Here is a 22,541-nt window from a genome sequence, read left to right as displayed (position 1 = left end):
CATGACACCATGGCAACTGACGTCATCTATACCTCATATCTATCAGTGAGATTTTAAACACTAGTATACTAGTAGCAGAAAACAAGACTACATACAATGTATTACACATTGATGGGTTCAGGGTACTATACTCTTTCAGATTCAAAAGATAATAACTGATCTTTACACTATAGTCAATTGTAGAGATGCCGTGGCCGAAGGTGCCTGGCTATACATAGAAAGTCAGGGGTTCGATCCCTGGCCGCGGGCCTTTACCCGTGAGCAAGGCATTTAATGTACAATGCCCTTTTTTCCTGCTTTCAAATAAATGGAAATGCTATATGCATTATCGGTAACTTGGTGTGCACTTGTTAAAAAAAAATTGGTTTCATTGTGTGATGCAAGCTAGTGAGAAAGAACCTCATCAATCAATATTCAATAAATTAGAAACATAAGATACATCAAATCTATAAAAAAAATCAATCATTTAAAATCAACTAGCAAAAGAATTATGTATGTACACTCTCAATATTATATCTAAATACTATCAATAAGAGAAGATATTTTGCTTCATTCACAATACCATTACCCAAACAAAACAAAACAAAAACCCCAAACAAACTAAGATGGGATTAGGATTGGAATTGAAGAAAAGAATTAAACCAGGGGGTGTTTCATGAAACTGTTAAAAGCAACTTTAAGAACAAGCGAACCATCGCCAATGAACATTTTGATGTATACCATTTACCACAAGAAAGGATCAATGGTAACCTGCATGAAATCCTTGTTTCTCATTGGCTGTTGATCAGCGTTACCGTGGCAGTAACCATGATAGTAACTTTTATGCAATAGGTCCAAGGTGGGTGTTTCATAAAGCTGGTCAGAAGTACAAGTGACTTTATGACCAATTGATGACCTTTCTTAGGAATGTGATCAATATAAGAAAACAAGACATTTACAAGGTAAGATAGGCCAACAGTTGTAAGTTCATCATAACTTAGGAATAGATTTATCAAAAACCCACCTGGTGATGAAGAAAAAAAATCACTAAAAATATGTACTTTTTTAATAGACATGAGAAGTCATATCTATCTCAACCTGGTAAGTATACAGGGAGACCACTGTCAATGAATTGATAGAAATAGGAGATAATAATCCAACATAGTTTATATACAAAAAAGGTATTTTCAATGGCCAAAAAATAATACAGATAAGCTGCATATTAAAACGAACTCTCGACAATTGGAATAATCACCATGGTCAAATCAATACAAGACTACAGGTTAGAATGCCTTAATTGACATTTCATTAGCTGAACATTCATCCATATTTGCCCAAGTCAGAGCAAACTTGTTTAAGCTGACAGAAGTCATAAGTCTCACCTAAGTCAAACAAATTTTTGCAGTACCAAAATATTCAAATTGGGTAAGGTTACCTGCATTTCTATTTGATTTCCCATTAATTTGAACTACTATGTGATAAGACAATCATCAATGATTTTTGATCATATGATCTACAAGATGACCACTTTGTGTAAAACACATCTTACATTCATAACATTCATAAGGTTTTTCACCAGTATGGATCCTAAGATGAATATTAGCAGCACTCTTATCAGTGAATTGTTTTTGACATACATTACATTCATAACGCTTTATTCCTCTATGTGTATTCATATGCCGCTTCATAGAGCTACGATCCCTGAATTGTCTTCCGCAATCCTCACAGGTATATGGCTTCTCACCGGTATGGATCGTAGAATGGCTAACTAAATAAGATTTCCTGGCAAAGCGTTTATGACAGACCTCGCACTCAAAGCGCTTCTCTTCATCGTGTATGACCTTATGTTTCTGAAGAGTTTTCTTAGTCTTGAAGAACTTTTCACAGATTTCACACTGGAATTCTGTGTTTTCAGTCGTGACAACATCTTCCTGGATAACAACCTCTGTGACATTGTCCATCATAACCTGTGCAGCCATCATGGTTTCAGCTAAAGCCTGAGATGCGACACGCTGTTCAGCTTCATGCTCAACCAAGTGAGCTGTCAAGTTCTCTTGTCCAAGGATTTGTTTCTGACAAACGCCGCATTCAAATAGAGTCTTCTTCCGATGTGTCTTAGCATGCGCTCTCATATTAGTAGCAGTCCAGAACATCTTCCCGCATACTTCACAAGAGTGTGATTTCTCACCTGTATGCATTCTAACATGAGAGTTAAGGGCACTTTTGTCTGCAAATGCTCGATCACATGTTCCACATTTGTAAGGTTTCAACCCAGTATGGATGATCTTATGCCTTCTGAGTGTTCCAGGTTCTGTGAAGGCTTTATTGCAGACATCACACACGTAAGGTTTCTCTCCTGTATGCACACGTACATGGTTGACAAGACGAGGTTTGGTTGGGAAGGCCTTGCCACAAAAAGTACACAAGAATGGCTTCACACCTGTGTGTATTCTCAAGTGTGTATAATAACTTGATTTAGACCTTAAGACTCTGTTGCAGATATCACAAGTGAATATTTTCTGCGGAGGCTTTTTTGGTTTGATACCTTGATGAAGTTTCATGTGAGCATTGAGGAAGTTCTGCCGTACAAACTTACGAGAACAAATGTTACATTCATATGGTCTGTCTCCTAAATGCATCCGCTTGTGAAGATTCAGGTATGATTTGTCTCGAAAAGACTTGCCACAAAGATCGCATAAGAATGGCTTTGCTCCCGTATGGATGGATTTATGGCGACGTTGGGAGGTCTTATCAGAAAACCTTTTATCGCAGAGGGAACAACCGTATGGTTTCTCACCAGTGTGTACCCTTTGATGACGCACTAGGTAACTCTTTTGGGCAAATGTATGGTCACATATATCACACTTGAATGTCTGCACCTCTTTCTTTGCTTTAGCTACCTTAGCTGGCATAGGGATCATCTCTTCTTCTTCATTATTCAGTTCTTCATGGGTTTCTTTATGTTTAATCAGCTCTTCCTTCTCCTCAAACTCTTTTTTACAGATACGGCATCTATACACCATCTTGAGACCAGTGTCTTCAGAGCTTGGAATCTCTCCATTCATCTTGCCATCATCTTCCATTCCTTTCCGATGGACCTTCTTCTCATGCATTGTCCGTTGTCCTTTCTGACGAAACCCTTTATCACAGTAGGAACATTTGAAGGGTTTCTCTGCAGAGTGCACTCTCATATGTGACGCACACGCACTCTGGTCACTGAAAGACTTTTCGCAAAAACCACATTTGAAAGGTTTTTGGCCGGTGTGTATGCGTTCATGCCTCCTGAGTGATTTGGCATTGTAGAACGTTTTGTTACACACAGAGCACTTGGGACCTTGACCGGTATGTAGCTTCATGTGATACTTAAGACTGACAGATGTAGAGAATATCTTATTACACACCTCACATGCATAGACTTTCCCTTGTTTACTATGTTTCTTGTTATGCATTGTGAAGGTACGAAGATTAGGAAAATCCTGCTTGCATGTAGGGCACTTGAAGATCTTGTTAGATTTCTTATTGTTATCTGTTGATTTGCCTTCTTTGGTGACATACTCGGTATGGGTCTCCATGTGTTTTTCTCTCTCTTTCTTGTAAAGGAATTTTTCAGAGCAGAAAGGACAGGAGAACTGCTTTCCACATTTACCTGATATTTTGTGTTTTTCCAAACTGCTCGGGCTAAGGAATGCTTTTGGGCACCCATCGCATCGCAGGAGCTTCTCTTCTTTGTGGTCCTGTCCTCCGTGTGTCAGTCGATGGGTTCTCATCTGAAACCCAGTGTAAAACTTCATCTGACAAACATCGCATTCCACCTGCTTGTCACCTGCATGGCGTTTCTTATGGCTTTTCAACGATGAGGCATCACTGAATCTCATATCACACAGATCACATTTGTATGGCTTGGTACCTTTGTGGATGATCTTGTGTCGTCTCAGACCTCCATAGCTCTTGAAGGTTTTTTCACACTGGGTACATTTGTAAGGGCGTTCTCCTGTGTGCGTGTTGAGATGTTCCTTGAGAATCCAGGATGTCCGGAAACTCTTTGAGCAGTGTGGACAATCCCAACTTGCATGTGTGGATTCATGCCGAGTCAACTGGCGCACACTCACAAAGGTCTTCTTGCACACTGGACACTCGGCTCTTTCACCCTTTCCTTCCTTCGTTTTCTTCTTGACTATCTCTTCGTCCTCACTGCTTGATAGCTCTTTTTGAATGTCTACATGAACCAATCTCTGATGCATCTTCAAACCTTTCTGTGAGGTGAAGGATTTCTCACATTCATCACATTTAAACTTCTTTGAGGCAGGTTCTTCCCAATTACTGTCATCGTCATCAACCTCTTCACCATCTACATCATTCTCTGCTTCATCTACTGTCTCCTTCACTCCTTCTTGTCTTTCATCTAAAGTCTCTGTCACCTCTTCCTGTCCTTCATCTACAGTCTGGCCCATCTGAGTTTGGCCTATTGATCTCACATGGCTGATGTCTTTATTGTTTGCTGTCTCATCTACTGCTGCATCCATGGTCTCCCCTAGCTCTTCTTCTTCTTCATGGACAACCTTATGGCAGATGAGATAACTCTCCTTGGTAAACATTGACCCACAGATATTACACATAAACATCTTAGGCCGACTATGCAACATCATATGCTTTGCAAGAAGTGCCTCATTATCAAAGCAAGCCTCACATTCTTCACATTTAGAGAGAGAATGTTTTTGTTTCATATGTTTCATCCTCTGTCCATCTGTGTCAAATAACTTACTGCAGTAGCGACAAAGGTAAGGTGATTCTTCCTTGGCATGAGATTTCTCATGGGCACGGTGTTGCCTTTCTGTTCGGAACTCTTTCCAGCAGTAATGACAGACTTTATGGGATGGTTCTGGAGTCTTTGCTGGAGCTTGTTTCCTGGGGGTACCCCTTGACACAGACTTCATGTTGGAATCACGTTTGGTTCCTGCAAAGCAATACAATACATAAAATTATTATTCATACAGACAATTTTAGAGCCCAAATACAAGTGTTATTTTGTTGATGCACTCGACCCACTTAAAAAGTTTGTTGAACTTGCCTAATATTTTTTTCCAAGGTGACACAATATTGAAAATATTGGACGACTAGAAGGGGAATCCCCGAAGTTTGTATGTAGGGGGTCCTAAAGATACGCACCACTCATCGCGCGCGCATGCAGTTTTCAATGGCAAATGCGCACTCTGATCTGTGTGTGGAACTGTGACTGCAGAGTGATGAACAATTCCTATTAAATTTTTTCTACAGAGGCTGCAGTAAATCTCTAAATGCAGAGAAAACCAACAACTGTTAGGAAGTTTGGAGTTATATTCGCTTTAATTTCTTTTTATCCTATAATGATTTGAATATATTTTAGAAATTGAGGCACAGGAAATACTATTTTTTTGCATGATAAATCGAGTGCGTAGCTTTAGGACCCCTTCTACATTGGACGGCGAAATCAAGAGGTGTTCGAAAAACACGACGGGATTTTGTGATATTTTCTACTTGGTTAATGATCTTTAGAATGTTTGCCACAAATTAGTGAAATATAATTTGTTGAAATATCAAAATTGGGACAGTTTCTATTGTTTGAAAACAAAGTGCGTAGCTTTAGGTCCCCCCATCATACAGCAGAGTCAGAGTCTCAGGGCGGGAGGGTAAGTTAAAAATTATTTGCTAAAATTCTTTGTATGAATAATAATCATAATACTGGATGTCCCATTTTTCGGTCAATACAAGGAAATATAGGACTCGCTTTGCAAAATATTGGACTCGTCTTCGACTCGTCCAATATTTATGCAAAGCTTGTCTAATATTTCCTTGTATTTACCTCAAGGCCATCCAATATTATATAAATATTACTCAATAAAGAAATCTGCTTTCATGCCAACATAATATTTTCTATATCATAGTTTTTGTTATACTAGTAATGATTCACTAAATCTGTATACACGTCTCAATATCTACCTTCAACCCTAAATAGACTGGGCTATTTCAACGTCTAAAGACGGGGGGGGGGGGGGGTGATTCAGCCCCCATTATGATTTCGCCCATCGATCGCGATGAAAATTGGCCCGTGCATTACCCATTGCACAATCTACAGAACTATAAACAGCTGCTGTGAAAAATCTCATTACTAATTAATTATGCTAATTTAGGGGTAAAATAAAAAGTTTGCTTTAACTATTCTCCTAAAATGCTAAATTTTGGTTCACAGACTCTTTATAATAATCTGATCAAATAAACTTTTTTTTTACTGTTTTGTCAATGGAAATTGTCGGGAACTTTATTTGACCATAAACAAGATGAAAATAATTGATATTAATCAGTAAAAGGATAAATAGTGACGCTTTTATGAATTTTGGCTAAAAACACTATTTGGATTGGATTTGCACACAAATTCACATTTTTTATAGCAATTTGTGGTCAACATGCACTAACAAAATGTGGCATAATTTCAGAACTGCGTATTGCAATTTTGGTCTAAAAAGTTGTGCGAGACTTGTAAGTAAAAATTCAGCAAGTGACGCAGTAAAAAAAAAATTGTGTGGCGGATTAATAGCGAACAATGTCAAGGGTTGGCTGATTCGGCTCCTAGGCCCCCCCTGAGATCTTGGCCGTCGATCGCGCCGAAAATTGGCACGCAGGTTGTCTGAGATATAATCTACAAAATTGTATAGTAATTTATTTCATAGAAATCTTTATTATGTAATTATGCTAATTTATGCGTAATTAATATGCGAAATCATACTTTTTCCTCCAACTCCATAAATAAGGCTCCAAATGTTCTAATTTTTGGCATAGAACCTCTTTGTGATGTTCTTAGCAAGTGTACATGACAAAAATTGTGATATCAGATCAATTTCTTATGTATTATATTGTTTTTGCAATTTCTTATGTATTTCTTTGTTTTTGGACCTTTTGTTTTTCATTGTTTTTTCAATGAAATTTGTTGGGGACTCTTCTAAGATTATAAACAGCATAAAAAACATACATTTAGGCCAGAAAAAACTAAAAATAATCATACATTTATAATTTTGGTTGAAAACACAATTTACATTGATTTTGTACACGAAATCATGTTTTTGAGCAATTTTTGGTCTGACATGCACTTACATAACATTGCGTAATTTCGGAACCGCATACCCGGGTGAAGCAAAATTGGTCTCAAAAGGTGCGCAAGACTTTTGCGCGGCGAAAATATCGCGCAACTCATTGAGGGGGGGGGGGGCCCCCGAGGCCCCCCCTGGCCTACATGTAGATAGGGTTAATATCATTGTGTTTATACATATAATATGGATGAAATGAATCAAATTAAATTGAAAACATTTCCTTTGATACTGTGCTTATTCAAAGGTCTCATCCATTATAATACAAATCTGACTTTAATAACCAAATGAAATTAAAACAAACTTCATACACAAGACTCAAAATACCAATGAAAAGGAAATAAAATAAATTAGTCCCCCCCCCCCCCCCCCCGTCTTCTTAGGCATCGAAATAGCCCAGTCTATTTAGGGTTAAGAGTGATAACATGGGTAGCAACCTTCTTTTCCTCAGAAGAGTTCTTCACACTTATCAGAAGACTGTTTTGAGACAATATGAGACTGCCACAGCCTGTTCTAAGCTGCCCTCAGATGTTTTGAGATACAAGTTTTTATAAGCCAAGCCACAACATAACACACACAAATGTTTTTATACTAACCTTGGGTTTTATTAGAGGATTGCACTAGCTCTGCATTATTTGACTGTTTTGTTTCTGATGTAGCATTCTGATTGTTGATCTCAGCTTCTCTTATCACAGTATCTGCATTCTCATTGGTCAACTCAGCCTCCTCACCTGTACTAACATTGGTCACCTCTGTTTCTGGGTTCATGGTATTTGTGCTCTGATTGGTCAATCCAACTTGAGGTGTGATAGTATCTGTGCTCTGATTGGTCGATCCAACTTGTGGTGTGATAGTATCTGTGCTCTGATTGGTCGATCCAACTTGAGGTGTGACAGTATCCGTGCTCTGATTGGTCGATCCAACTTGTGGTGTGATAGTATCTGTGCTCTGATTGGCCAGTCCAACTTGTGGTGTGATAGTATCTGTGCTCTGATTGGCCAATCCAACTTGTGGTGTGATAGTATCTGTGCTCTGATTGGCCAATCCAACTTGTGGTGTGATAGTATCTGCGCTCTGATTGGTCAATTCTGACTCCAACATGACAGGTTCTGCAGTCTCATTTGTCAAACAAGATTCTGGTCTCAAGATAACTGAACACTGGTTGGTCACTTCAGATTCAGGTAAGGCAGGAGTAGAGTTCTCATTGGTCAAACTAGCTTCTTGGTTTATATTATCAGCGCTCTGATTGGTCAATCCATCTGGTATTTGTATAACAGTATCTATCCTATGATTGGTTGATAGTCTATCTCTGCCTATGGTTTCTAAATTGATTTCTAATGACTCTACTTGATTAGGTAACTTGTCGACCTCACCGCTCTCAACAATCTCAAGCAAACTCTCTGTATCGTGGAGAAAAAAATATTTAGAGAAATAATTCAAATAATGTTTTCGCCAGTTTTACAATGTATGCTGTTTGCCCTAAATGCTCAAAATTTTCAAATATGAGTTTTACTCTGAATTAAACTGTTGTTTGTGGTATCTCTGACTTCACAAAGTTTGAAAACTTAATTTGTTAATGATGATACTGTTGGGTATAAATAACCGCACACTATAGGTTAATGTAAATATTCATGCATAGTTTGTGAAAATATGAAAATTAATGAGAACATTACTTTTAAATACAGAGCATATTGTCTGCGGTAATCCGACCATCATTTCACGACTCAACAGAGTGTAACCCATTTCAGAGAAAATCAACTTCATAGTTTACTATAATTTCCACGCTTTGTCCTTAGCTTTACAAGATTTTCATTGCTATTAAAATACATGGTAGGAAAGACCAAAACAACTGATTAACATTGATATCTTTATTTTACAGAGTACCAAGAATCAGAGGAATTAATATCATGAAAGAGCTAAATGAATGTAATTTTGGTATGAGTGGTTTAGATTGTAGATTTTCCCTGTAAAAAATATCATTGGAAATAAAACTCCAACCACATTTTCAATACACGCAATCAACAAATCATTGTATCCCTCTTTCAAATGCAAAGTCAATGCATGACTGCTAAGTGTGAGCAGGGTTGTTTTCAATCATTTTTTATAGAAAATTTGTATGGCAATACCTTGAGAATTCCCACACATCTGAGAAACTAAAATATTGCTGCTTGGAAATTTAATCATACATACAGAGTAGCACTTGTACTTTTTTTCTGCAAAAAAATTCTCAAAATCAATGTTTTTGGCAAAAATCACTGGTTTATTTTCAAAGTCTTTGACATAATGTGTGATTCTCAAAATCAATGTTTTTCATCTGTCCATTGGTCTTGAGAACACATGTGAGTCACTGATCAGACATTATTTAAAATAAAAACAAAAAAGCAGAATCTGGAATTTATCAATGATTAATTTCTTTCCAACTGTTCCAGATGCATTTAATAACTTAAAATATTCTTTTGTTTGTCATACTGAGATTCAGCTTGCTGCATATTGTTTATTCTTTACGCAATTATACCAAATAAAGCACATTCATACATTATCATTCCATTTGTATTATTACAATTTTCAAATTGTAACAAAAAGCCAAAAATAAAATTGGCTCTTTGGAGAGCTCATGTATCTTTGTTTCCATAGTGATTTTTATGATTCTAACCTTGAGTATGGTTGCTTTGGTGATGACTGTCTTCCACAATCATCTCAGAGGTCTGTTCTGCTACCGGTAACTCAACATAAATGCTTTCTGTTAAACCAAGTTGTTGGAGATCCTGACCTATAGACCAATGGCATGTGACAGGGAATAACAATGATCATAATAAAAACAACAACAATGATAATTTCATTTATGTCATTTTCAACAAAATATAAATCAAATAAATACAATCATAACAAGTCAACATCATAAAAAAATATACCAATGATGATGATGAGGATAATGATGATGATGATAATTATGATGATGATGATAATAATAATAACAATAATAATAAACAACCATGGACTCAACGTAGATTTTCAAAACCACCTTTGTGATTCGGGCCATAAAGTTTATTTTAAAACCGAGGTCTGTACATGTATTTCTGAAACCATGGTTTACAGAAATTTCATTCATTTATTAGGCCTGGTTTAATGCCTACATTGAGAGAGAGAGAGAGCGAGACTATAACAAAACATTATACACAAGGACATTGGTTGTATATGAGTAAGGCCAAGCAGACACTGTTCTGACTTCTGAATATTGAGCATACTGTTTATGTTAAACTAATTAAGAGATAAATAGTTGGCTCATTAGATGTTGTAAGTTCAACATTAGCCTCAACGTATGTAAACTGATTTGAATCCTCAGAACCACCACATCAAACGCACTCTCTTGCATGATTGTACTTTTATGCAAAATGATTCTTTTGTAAAAACTTAATTTAATAAGGTTTTATACAATGTGAGTTATAAGATAATCTATACAGTGTGAGAGTTCTAGATATATATACCACTGTATGCCCCAGGGCCCAGGGGCCACTTTCAATGAAAAGTGGATAACATGCGCGGGGATAACATGGGGTCTCAATAAGCAATTTCCATTTTCTGAAAACTCACCCCTTAACAAGTATTGGGGTGTGAAACCCTACCCTTCACCTTGGCAAGTATTCCCTGAATTGAACCCCTAGAAACAAGTACAATGATATTTTAATTGTTATAGTATTTCATGGACGACATCGTTTTTACCTTTACCTACATTTACATCATTGGGTTTAGTATGGCCCCACCTCCCACACCTTGAGCAAATCAGACTCTAACACGTAGTGTTGACTGTTTGGGCAAAAAGAACATCCTTAATAAAACATTTGTCTTTTTTATAAACCTTGCAAATTGACCCTAAAAATGTAGCTATCCTAGCAAAATATAGATACCCTTTTTTTCATTATTTTAGTGTTTTGGACACCCTTATTACATTACGTACGTAATGTGCCCTATCTTGAAAAAGACATCCTTTTACGTTTCTTTGGTCGCGTATGGTATCAATTCGTCAATGTAAGTGCCCCCCCTGGGACTGTATGATAATTCATATGTGAGTGAGAGTTCAAGATATATAATTAGCATTTATTACAAAGATCTCTAATGATGAATTCATAACTTTAATAACTCAAATTTTCATATTTTTAACCCCTTGGAGACATGTACAAAATAACTTGTGTTGAAGTCTACAGAAATTTATTGAAGTGAAGTCAAATGGTGTCCCACAGATTAATAAAGGAGCTGTCTTACCTTCCTGTGCAAAAGCCAGATTAACAGCGATGATTGGTTGTCCATTGTGATCAAGATGTTGGGTCACATGACCACTATGTTGGGTCACATGACCACTATCTTCTGATGTTATATGAACCTGGCCATCATGGCTTATAATCTGAAATGTTGTATTTCCTGTTAAATTAGAATAGGTGGATAGGATTACTATAATTGTATCTGACAATCACAGTTACTACAGATCTACATACATGTAATACTAGTATATTCTTTGTGACACATTCATGTGTTGTTTAAATTATTGTTATGTATCATACATGTATGTTATAGTTATTTTTTTCATTTGTAAGAGTGGTACTTCAATTCTTTGCATTTAATAAATTTATCATAAATTTTATTACCATTATTATGAGGGCTAGTGGTTAGACTAAATGGACTCATGATTGTAAGGTTGTGAGTTCAAATCTCCACTCATTCATTATCTCCAATTCAACCCAAAAAACCCAGAGAAATTTATATTGTCTGTAAGATTATCAAGTTGGATATGAAATGTCTATGTAATTTGTTATATACCAACATGGAGTTCATGTGGAGGGGAAGCTGCACTACTAGGTTCTTAGATTTACTTTAATAGAAACAGAAGCATTTATCATTTTCTATTATCATTAAGTAATTTATTATTTCCATTATTATTTGTAGTCATATGGGGGGGGGGGAATCCAATTCTTTAACCAGTAGTAATCTTACCATGAGCTTCACCAGCTAAGGCATTCATAATAATCACTGCCTCTCTATCAACCTGTTCATCCAACTCAATGTGACCTTGACCTTCAACAACCATCATTTCTTCTTCCTCCTCCATCATTCAAATCTAAACAAAAAACAAAGATCACTGGTCTAACATAAATCCCATATTAAGATTTGAAATTTAGAGAGCGCATATACAGACCTGGCAACCTCTGGGAATAAAAGTGTATTCTGTGACAAAAAAAGTGTATTTTTCCCCAAAAAAGTGTATTCCATAATAAAATGCGTGGCGCACTAGCTCATCGCGGCGCTCAAGCTGCAAGCTAAAATGTGCACTGCTCTTGCACATGAAAAAAAACAACATTTAAACGTACAAATATCTCACCCTGATTTTAACACAAGTGGAATGCCTCTGGCCGTCTCACCTGCATCATGCGGTTCAATATAGCAGCAGTACTGACTTTGAATACTACTCTAACTCGCACAAGATGTTCAGTGATACATGGTTAGTCTTATGTCCACTTTTTATGAACTAGACCAATAAACTTACAGAGAACTATATGATGGTTATTGAACAAAAAACCCCAACATGGCCAAAGTTCATTGACCTTACATGACCGTTGACCTTGATCAGGTGACCTGAAACTCGCACAGGATGTTCAGTGATACTTGATTACTCTTATGTACAAGTTTAATGAACTAGACCAATAAACTTTCAAAGTTATGATGGTAATTCAACAGATACCCCGATTCGGCCAAAGTTCATTGACCCTAAATGACCTTTGACCTTAATCATGAGACCTGAAACTTGCACAACATGTTCAGTGATGCTTGATTACTATTATGTCCAAGTTTCATGAATCAGATCCATAAACTTTCAAAGTTATGATGGGAATTCAACAGATATCTCTAATTCGGCCAAAGTTCATTGACCCTAAATGACCTTTGACCTTGGTCATGTGACGTGAAACTCATGCAGGATGTTCAGTGATACTTGATTAACCTTATGTCCAAGTTTCATGAACTAGGTCCATATATTTTCTAAGTTATGATGACATTTCAAAAACTTAACCTCAGGTTAAGATTTCGATGTTGATTCCTCCAACATGGTCTAAGTTCATTGACCCTAAATGACCTTTGACCTTGGTCATGTGACATGAAACTCTAATAGGATGTTCAGTAATACTTGATTAACCTTATGGCCAAGTTTTATTAAAGAGGTCCATATACTTTCTAAGTTATGACGTCATTTCAAAAACTTAACCTCAGGACGATGTTGACGCCGCCGCCGTCGGAAAAGCGGCGCCTATAACTTAGGCTATAGTCTCACTCTGCTTTGCAGGTGAGACAAAAAATGAAATTAGTTTATAGCAAACACAAATTTATTACAAAGATCTGCTCAGAATCGATATAAGAAACTGAAAGCAGACAAAAACTTAGAATTTACTCATATCATATCATGATATATGATATATCATGAAAAAATCACATGCAATTCTTTCTTACATCATCATAATCAAGAATATTTTGACCCATCCGGCGCGCGTCCGGAAATATGATGTAATTTGTCGCGCAAGAAAATAATTGTTTTTCGCGAAGGGGTATTCGGCAAATGCGGTGCAAAGCATGCATGCAAAGATTGAAAGAAAACGGTTGGAAAACAAAATTATTTCATCATAAAAATATTTGGAATAGCAAGTGATAATTTTTTCTTGATTGTATTTCCTCTAGTTGTCATTTTTAAAGCACTAAAATAAAAGTGTCCGGCAATAGGATACACTGCCATACTTGAATGTGAAATCACAGTTTCATACACTTGTCCCACACGGAGCCTTTTGTGTTGTTTCATCAGACCTAAAAACCTATGAATTCTTAAATTTTTTGTGTGCGCTTTTTTTTAATTACTTGCGACCCATACTAGCAATTTTCAAATCTTTTCTAGCTCATAAATATCAGTAAAATAAATAAATCAATAGTGGTTACCTTTTTACTGAATTTTGGTGACAGCGACAGAAATTATTGATGCAAAACAGCGAAATTTTTCAGTTGTGAATTGACGATAACGGACTCTTCAAAGTTCAATCAGACTCGAAATAATACCGGTCATCAGACAATAGAGGGCGAAAATAGCATTCGAGATTTTAGAGAGATCGATGATAAGGATTTAAGAAATTGATGACAATCTACACGTATGTTGTTGAACAATAATGTCTATCTCATTAATAATTGATGAGAACACGGAGTGAGAGCTGATATTCTATTTTCAACTGAAAAGTGGGCATTCTATGGATTTTTTTTAACCATGAAGAAAGGTATCTGTTTGAGGACAAGTCCACCCCAACAAAAAGTAAAAAAGAAAAGAAAAAATCCAACACTGGCATTACACTAAACATTTCATCAAAATCGGATGTATAAGAAAGTTATGACATTTTAAAATTTCGCTTAATTTCACAAAACAGTTATATGCACATCCTGGCTGGTATGCAAAAGAGGGAACTGATGACATCACTCACTCCCCGAGTCCCCGGGACTCACCCCGGGGGACTCACTCACTCATTTTCTTTTGTATTTTATTATACATGTATTATAATACATATGGAATATTTTAATCACTTCATTGTAAAGTGATACAACGATTAATTCCTTCATGAACATGTGGAATTTGCATTTTTTTTAATACTACATATCGTTCAGTCAAGTTGGTCCTTATTGTCAAATCTAAAAAAAAAAAATCTAACAATAAAGAACAAAAGAAATAGTTAGTGATGGACATCACTTACGTAAATAAGCCGTCCTTACAAATGTGTGCCCCCCCCCCTTGAAAGTCACAGCATATATCTTTAAGGGGAATTTGTCTCTCATACGAAAACCAAAATCTTATTTACTGAACAACCTTTATGGAAGTAAGGCCAATTTTTCGTGTGTTATTTATTAGTTAATGCTAAATTATCAATGTTTCATCCCCAACCCTTTCCCGGGCCTGGCTGGTCTTTATTCTCATGTCCCCTTTTTGTCCCTTTTGTACATAAATATGTCCCTCTTCTCTCCCGCCTCTCTCTTTAGTTATCATATTATATTATATTGCCATTTCTGTATTGTTTATCTTATGTTCGGCGTAATGAGGAACCTTGCTTCACTTAGGTCTCCTCGTCTTCCTTTAAAATAATTTCTTTTCTGTCTTTAGCTGTATAATGTTTTCTGAATACTCTGTTTTTATGTATAATTGTATGTTTTATCATGTACTCTGAAGTCTGATTATTGTTTCATACACACTTGTATGTTTGTCATGTATTCAAACTCAAAGCTGGAAGACAAATAAAATGAACTTATGAGTACCTTTCACGAAATGACCTTCAATTTTGAGTGAAAACCTTTTATTATTCTTTTTATGTCAAATTTTCCTCGGGGACGATATGCGCCATTAATTTTTTTTTAAATCCTGGATCCGCCCGCCCCGAATATATCCTTTGGTAGGGCCGATGAACATCATATGGGTATCTAATCAAACAATCTGAGTTATTAGACGCAGCACGGTTTACGTAAAGAATAAGAATGTTATGACAATTTCGAGTGCGGAGCGAAGTGATTTTATTCAAAGATTTCGACCTAAAAAAAAAAACCACTGGACATGCCAGGCCGAGGGGCCGATCGATGCATTTGATAATGAATAAAAAAATTTCTTTGGCATGGCCGATGTTAGAGCTGTACGGTATCTCAGTACATTATGAGTAAATAATGCGCTGTATGCCTCGAATAGCATGCCTTCATTGGCGTAGAGCAGTATTATAGTCAGTAAGCAAATTTGTTAATATATAGTATACAATAATTAAGTGAGCAAAAAAAAAGACGTTCAATTTAAAAATTGCATAATTTTGATCCAGGTTTATATGGTATTAATTCAACAGATATACGTTAACATCTCCTTTCTGTTTCTTTAATTCCCCTTTGTTCTCTGGTCATGGAAATGAGGCTAGCATATATGCCAAGCAAACCCCGGCATAGGAGAATATTTTGACGAACAAAATAAAGAATGGACCGGAGAATGGTTATACAATCAGCTTCCCATTAAAGGAGAATGAAACCATTGGAACAAGATAGCTTGTGTGAAAACAGAAAAATCAAAGAAACAGATCAACAAAAGTTTGAGAAAAGTCGGACAAATAATGAGAAAGTTATGAGCATTTGAATATTGCGATCACTAATGCTATGGAGATAGCAAATTGGCAATGCGACAAAGATGTGTGATGTCACTTGTGAACAACTCTCCCCATTACTTTAGTATATATTTCACTTGAATTGCCTCTTTTATCACATCTATCCATAGATCATGTGTTCTTTCTACATGAGGGCATGTAATACATATTTTTTAAGAATACATCTTGGATAAAGAGTTTGTATCATCATCAGAAAAAGTATAACAAGAGACATTTTGAGGGTATTAGTCCACGTACCAAAGGGAAAGTTGTTCATCAGTGACATCACACATCCTTGTCGCATTGCCAATAGGAGGATCTCCATAGCATTAGTGATTGCATATTCAAATGCTCATAACTTTCTCATTATTTGTCCGATTTTCTCAAACTTTCTTTATTTTTATTCTTTGATTTTTCTGTTTCTACACAAGCCTATTTGTTCCAAAGGTTTTATTCCCCTTTAATGTCAAGCCAATATGAGTCTGCATAGGGACTGATTCAACCCACTCCGCCCATGCATGCACACTGTTAAAAACAACTCGCAGTAATTAAAAAAAAGTGTTTAAAATCTTAAACAACCATGTTTAAATTATTGATTAAATATTTGAATTCAAACTTTGTTGTTTAAGAAAACACTTGCTTAAAATGTTTCAACAACTACTACTGTGCGAATCACATAGTTATTAATTCAACAGTGCAATCTTTTCAGAGTATCTGTATATTATTAGACGCCATCAAACAGAAGCCCAAACAACCTTCAAGTTTGTCAAATGTGATTGTTATCTGTTAGCCCGTCGTCTGTTGGGAGGGCATTTTATTAGAAATTATTTGTGTCACCTTTTGACCATGGGCCAATTGCACGAAAGGGTCTTTGCAAGGACCGTCTTTCGTGTCGCCCATCTTTTATGATAGTGTATGCGGGGTATTTCCGAAATGTATCATAAACAAATAAAATTCAATAGCTAGCATTTAAATCGATTTGTATACGATTTCATGATATATCACATCATTTTATGAACAAATATTTTGTTTACTTCAACGGATGAAGAAAATATGTTTGCAGGTAGTTTATTTAAAATGCGTTATACTTTGCGCATCATAATAAATGGGCGACATGAAAGACGGTTCTTGCAAAGACCCTTTCGTGCAATTATTGTAGATAATGTATACATTAGGTTATGTTAAAATATAATCTTGTTTCACATATTAGGAGGATTGTTGTTTGCTTCAGATGTTTGCACATGACTGATGGATTATGTATGTATTTTATTATTATTTTTTTAACCATATTCCAGTTTTGTTACAATATGATAATGTTTTATACTAACTATAGGACCCCATTTGAAATAAGCCTTTCGGCTTTCATGGGCTATTCTGTCACGGTATTCTTCAATTTCATTGTAATCTCTTGTGATATTCTTGACGAATAAAATCAATCAATCGGCCCTCTGGTCTTTACGAGCTGTGGAATAAATAACATTCTCGTTTGGATTAGTCTAGCGCCTTCTATTGAGCATGTAAATCGTTTAAAGTGGAGACCATCTTCTCCCTTCAAACCAGCATCGGTTCACACCACTGATCTCTCTCCACTAGAGGAGAGAGATCAGTGGTTCACACTCTCAGCCAAAACAAACAAAGCGGTGCCAAGGTATCATGGGGGTGGGCGACCCCAACTGAATATTGGCGGCGCAAATAAATAAAAACAGAGAAAAGGAATAAAAAAATATATAAATATAAAGGATGCCAACCTCATGAGAAAGATATTAATATATAGGCGGATAACATGGGGCTTAAAGTATCCCGTTTTCAAATCAATATGCACAAATAATTATGCTCACAATTCGAGGCTCCCATTGCTTTAAACTGTTCATGATTGAAAAAAATGGCCGAAAATTACGTTATTAGTGTCTCAGTAACAATATCCTCTTCATGAATTCCCTGAAATAGCTCTTTAAACGTTTCCTTTTCAGGTTGGTATTCACTAGGCCTAGTATTCATCTCGCGCTGCTCTCTTATTGATAATTATGTTAACTAAAATACACATTTTTGTCATGTACGTGATTAAAAATGTTCTTATCCCGCTTGGGGGCCGGGGGGGTTAAGTCGGCAAAATTTTCAGCTTACATCATATTATATTTCAGATCTCTACATTTGCAATTTCCTTCATGTTAAACATTGCTTCCTTTTTTTGGACAGTATGACAAAATTGTCTGCTCGCGCTTCGCGCTCGCATTTATTGTTATTATAATACACAGATTTTCATTTATTAAAGACGAAATTAAAATGTCCACTTTTCGGATGGAATATTTGATTTGATTTATTGTTTTCTTCTGCATCCATAACATTCGTATAATACTGACATTTTTAATAACTTAACATAATATGTTAGCATTTTTGGCATAAATTATAGGTAAAGAGTACTAAAAAGATAATTCCAGACAAAAACGATTAACTATTATAATGTTCACAATTTGCAGGAGAAGGATTGTCATCACAAGCAGATTGCTTGAAAAAATGACAATCCCAAACTTATACTAATTGAATTAATACATTTATAAAGCAGAATGGGCATATTCTTTCAAATAGCTGAGGGTGACGGTGATATGATGATGATATTGATGATGATGATGAAGGCCATGGAGATGATGATTTTCATGATGAAGATATTGGTAATGACTAAATCGAAGGAGGAATAAATTCACGATAAAAAGGATACGACACAGAAATTTTACTTCAAGTATTCTGATAATAACATAGATTTAACGTTTGCCTTAAATGAGTGAAGAGACGAACATTGTTCAACAGGCTCTGGTAGAGAGTTCCACAAATCTGGACCATGGTGTCTTATGGATCTCTGCGCAATAAGCAATTTGGGGTTAATTAAATGGAAATTTGAAGAGTTACGGGTAGGGTATGAATGAATAGATGTATTCAGAGTATAAAATTGTGGAATGAAGGTGGGAGCATGTTATTTACGTACTTAAACATAAGCAGTAAGCTTTGAAATGAATTTATGTCAAAAATAGTTAGAGTCTTTAGTTTATGGAATAATGGATTTGTGTGTGATAAATATTGCAAATTAGTACAAATTCGAATTGATTTTTTCTGCAATAAGTATATTGTATTAATTTCAGTTTTTGCACACGTTGCCCAAACTATATTGCAGTACGATGTAACTCACGGTTAATTATATCTACTAAAGTTTCTAAGCTTTTATGTGAACAAAAAATGTTGGTGTCATCTGCAAATAATACATATGATAATAAAGGTGTTACAGAAGTCAAATCATTAATATATATTAAAAAAAGCAAGGGACCTAGGATTGATCCTTGTGGAACTCCGCATTGTATTAACTGAAAATCAGAAGGAATATTATTGTGAATTACATATTGTTTTCTATTGGACAAATAACTCTTAAACCAAGATAGTGTAATTCCGCGAATTCCACAATTTTCAAGTTTTTTAAGTAATATCTGGTGGTCAAGAGTGTCAAAGGCTTTGCTTAAGTCCATGAATACGCCTATTATATGTTCTTTATTTGCCATTGCATTTGTAATTTTATCATATATTTGTATTAACGCCTGATCAGTCGAATGTCCTTTCCTGAATCCATATTGGTTAGAATTTAGAAAATGAAAAGTATCTAGAAACTTATGAAGTCTATATCAAAACTTTCAGCTCATAACTCTTCACGCTCACCATTAATTAAAAAAAATCCATTATTTTCATTGCAAAAGTGCATAATGTCACTTTTTTAAGTCAAAAACTTTTAAAGAGGAGGGGAGGGGGGGGGGGGCTTGTGCGCTCGTAATAATTACAGGGGCCGCGGACCCGGGGTGGGTTTGCTTCAGCACCCACTTTTTTCCCCAAAACCGTGTTCAAAAACGTAAAAATAACTATATACAGATATAATTGTGATTTTTAGCATGGCCGGTCTCCCCACACTTTTTGCTCAGCCCCCCCCCCACTTTCAAAACCTTTTTTTAGCGGCCCTTGAATATATTTGTTCAAAGATAAATATATTTCAATTTCAATTTCAATTTTATTTATTTCACTTCCATCAAACAAAAACAAATTGTATACCATATATATAAAAAATAAGTATTTGTATCCATTGCAAAGAAACAAAAATAATAATACATATGTTGTGAAAAAAAAAACTTACATGATTTGGGCAACACATTGGAGGTTTTAAATAAGTATACTATTTTTCAATAGAAATTAAATTAAGATGGAAATGGAGGGACCCACTAAAAAGCAATGCTTGTACAATGTGGGCCCCTCAAAAATAGATAACAAAACCATTTACAGAGTACAAATACAGACATATGTAATCAAATGAGAAAAAAAAATAAATGAGAGAGAAATACTCACAAAATATAAAATACGAAGATATCAAAAAATATAGTTTGTATAGGACAAAACAAACCGTCCTAAAATAAATCCAAAAATATATCCACCCTTCCCACCCCCCCAAAAAAAAAATGAGAGCGTGCTTATAAAATTGTCCACCTTTTAGGTCAGAGTATCAAGTTTTCAGCGTGCGCTTCGCGCTCGCATCAGCGATTAGGAGAGACCGAGGAGAGATGTGACACTCAATACGCAGTCAATCAGCAAACCGGTTACATCAGTAGAAAGGAGTGCCTATAGAGCCCTAGACACGGCTCACAACAGATATATCAGCCATTACACAGTTTTACAGTTAAAACTTTTTTTACCCATTTTTGATAGGCCTATACTCTTTCGTCATTTCTTATACAGATCCGGTAGATCCTCTGTTATTATGAATATGCTAGCTGGTAACTTTTATTAAGTGTGCAAACTTCTGATATCAAACTTGATTGATAGCAGACCATATAGAGGGCACCATTTTTATTTTTACTTGTTTATTTTTATTTTTCATTATTTTTTTTGCCAAGGTTGGGGGTGATGATGAGACACATTATTTCCTCCCTATGCTGTTCCATTTCTCCTTAGCACGTATTAATTTTCTTGTGAAATTAAAATTTCATGATTTCTTAATGTCTCATTTCACCCCAGGGAGACCCATATGTTACTTTAATTTTTTTTTCTAAAAAAATCATGGATTACACGAAATAGCAGAATGTCTTATGCATCACCAAAATACTACATTATAAACTTTAGTATCTGTAGTACATACATTATCTAATGATTATGATCTACAGTAAGCCTAAATGAATGAATAAATGAAAAAAATGAATATATAGCCTGGCAAAAATATTGAAAAAAAAAGGTAACAAGACGTCTTTCTCGATAAAAAGTGTCCAGCATATGCCCTGTCCGAGTTCAGAGTGCTTAGAATGTCCCGTGTTAAATCTATACATGTATCTCAAAAAAAATAAAATAATAAAATAATAAGCTCGCACTGCGTACTCGTATACATGTACTTTGTTCATGTATGTTTGTATCAATGAGAGTCTAAAATCTCTGACAAAGCCTCTGCGCCATTGAAAAATACTTTTTAGGACCTTGTGACCAAATGGCGGATTCAGGATTAGGTCCCCAAAATTTTGACAGGCCGAAAATTATAACAGGCGTACATCTAGTAGTTTTATTGGGGTAAAACACACACCACTTTTCCAACTTTCCCGTTTAATATTATAGTAGGCGTATTTTTTTTTTTTTTTGGGGGGGTTACAAAACAATAAAAATATTCAGACCATAAAACTGACATTTTACAGAGCATTTTTTAATGAATTTTCAAATCATACAAATTAATGAAAGCTCGATGTCGCAGCTGAAATATGTTGGCTTCAAAACTTGATAAGCTCCATATCAGCCTACTGAGCAAGATATGTACTTCGAGCGAAAATTTCATGTGATGCCGAGGTTTTTTACCTGAGTGCTAAGAAAGCATGAATGTCTGTTAGCAAGCAACCAGGGGATCAACGGCTTAGGGTCCTCTCCGAGAGACCTGATAATGAGAATAAATGCCTTACCAAAGGGCACTAGCGCACCACTTAGGAATCGAACCCGGGTCACCGGAATCCCCCCGCTCTACCGACTGAGCTATCGCGCCTGAAATATTTTTTTTTTCTAAGTCTTCCCTTTAGGGCCTACCTCATTCTATTCACTCGTCTCCCTCCTCTTATTTTTCCTCTCCTTTTCCCCCCTCCTCTCTTTCCCCTTCTTTTTCTTTTTCCCTTTTTTCTTTTCTCTTTTTTTTTGCTCCGCCAATAGGGGAAGGGCCCGTGCCCCTCGCCTCCCCCGGATCGGCCGCGCATTTGATGAGTCAAGGTTGACC

At 35.9% G+C, this 22,541-nt stretch overlaps 1 protein-coding gene across 2 annotated transcripts; it reads right to left on the bottom strand.

The window, feature by feature from the left end:
* Positions 1 to 377: 377 nt before the first annotated feature.
* LOC121417530 (zinc finger protein 729-like) lies at positions 378 to 14,165 on the bottom strand. Of its 2 annotated transcripts, XM_041611255.1 has the most exons (7): positions 14,067 to 14,165; positions 12,084 to 12,207; positions 11,358 to 11,513; positions 9,751 to 9,867; positions 8,165 to 8,497; positions 7,694 to 8,122; positions 378 to 4,933 (listed from the first exon to the last, which is right to left on the bottom strand). In XM_041611255.1, the coding sequence occupies exons 2-7, from the start codon at positions 12,199 to 12,201 to the stop codon at positions 1,470 to 1,472; spliced, it is 4,617 nt and encodes a 1,538-aa protein (XP_041467189.1). In that variant the 5' UTR covers positions 12,202 to 12,207; positions 14,067 to 14,165; the 3' UTR covers positions 378 to 1,469. The 2 variants fall into 2 exon arrangements, with proteins under 2 accessions (XP_041467189.1, XP_041467188.1); XM_041611254.1 differs by having other exon boundaries at positions 7,694 to 8,497.
* Between the last annotated feature and the right edge of the window lie 8,376 nt (positions 14,166 to 22,541).

The sequence above is a fragment of the Lytechinus variegatus genome, chromosome 6, assembly GCF_018143015.1.
Source record: "Lytechinus variegatus isolate NC3 chromosome 6, Lvar_3.0, whole genome shotgun sequence".
In the NCBI taxonomy this organism is placed as follows: domain Eukaryota; kingdom Metazoa; phylum Echinodermata; class Echinoidea; order Temnopleuroida; family Toxopneustidae; genus Lytechinus; species Lytechinus variegatus.
This window is presented reverse-complemented; position numbering and strand designations above follow the sequence as displayed.

What these genes read in the sequence shown, in the direction of transcription:
- LOC121417530 (XM_041611254.1), bottom strand. Translation starts at nt 12,201, where the DNA reads ATGATGGAGGAGGAAGAAGAAATGATGGTTGTTGAAGGTCAAGGTCAC. An exon ending in CTTAGCTGGTGAAGCTCATG is followed by an intron (nt 11,514 to 12,083) that starts GTAAGATTACTA and finishes CTAATTTAACAG; the next exon opens with GAAATACAACATTTCAGATT. An exon ending in TCTGGCTTTTGCACAGGAAG is followed by an intron (nt 9,868 to 11,357) that starts GTAAGACAGCTC and finishes ATTGGTCTATAG; the next exon opens with GTCAGGATCTCCAACAACTT.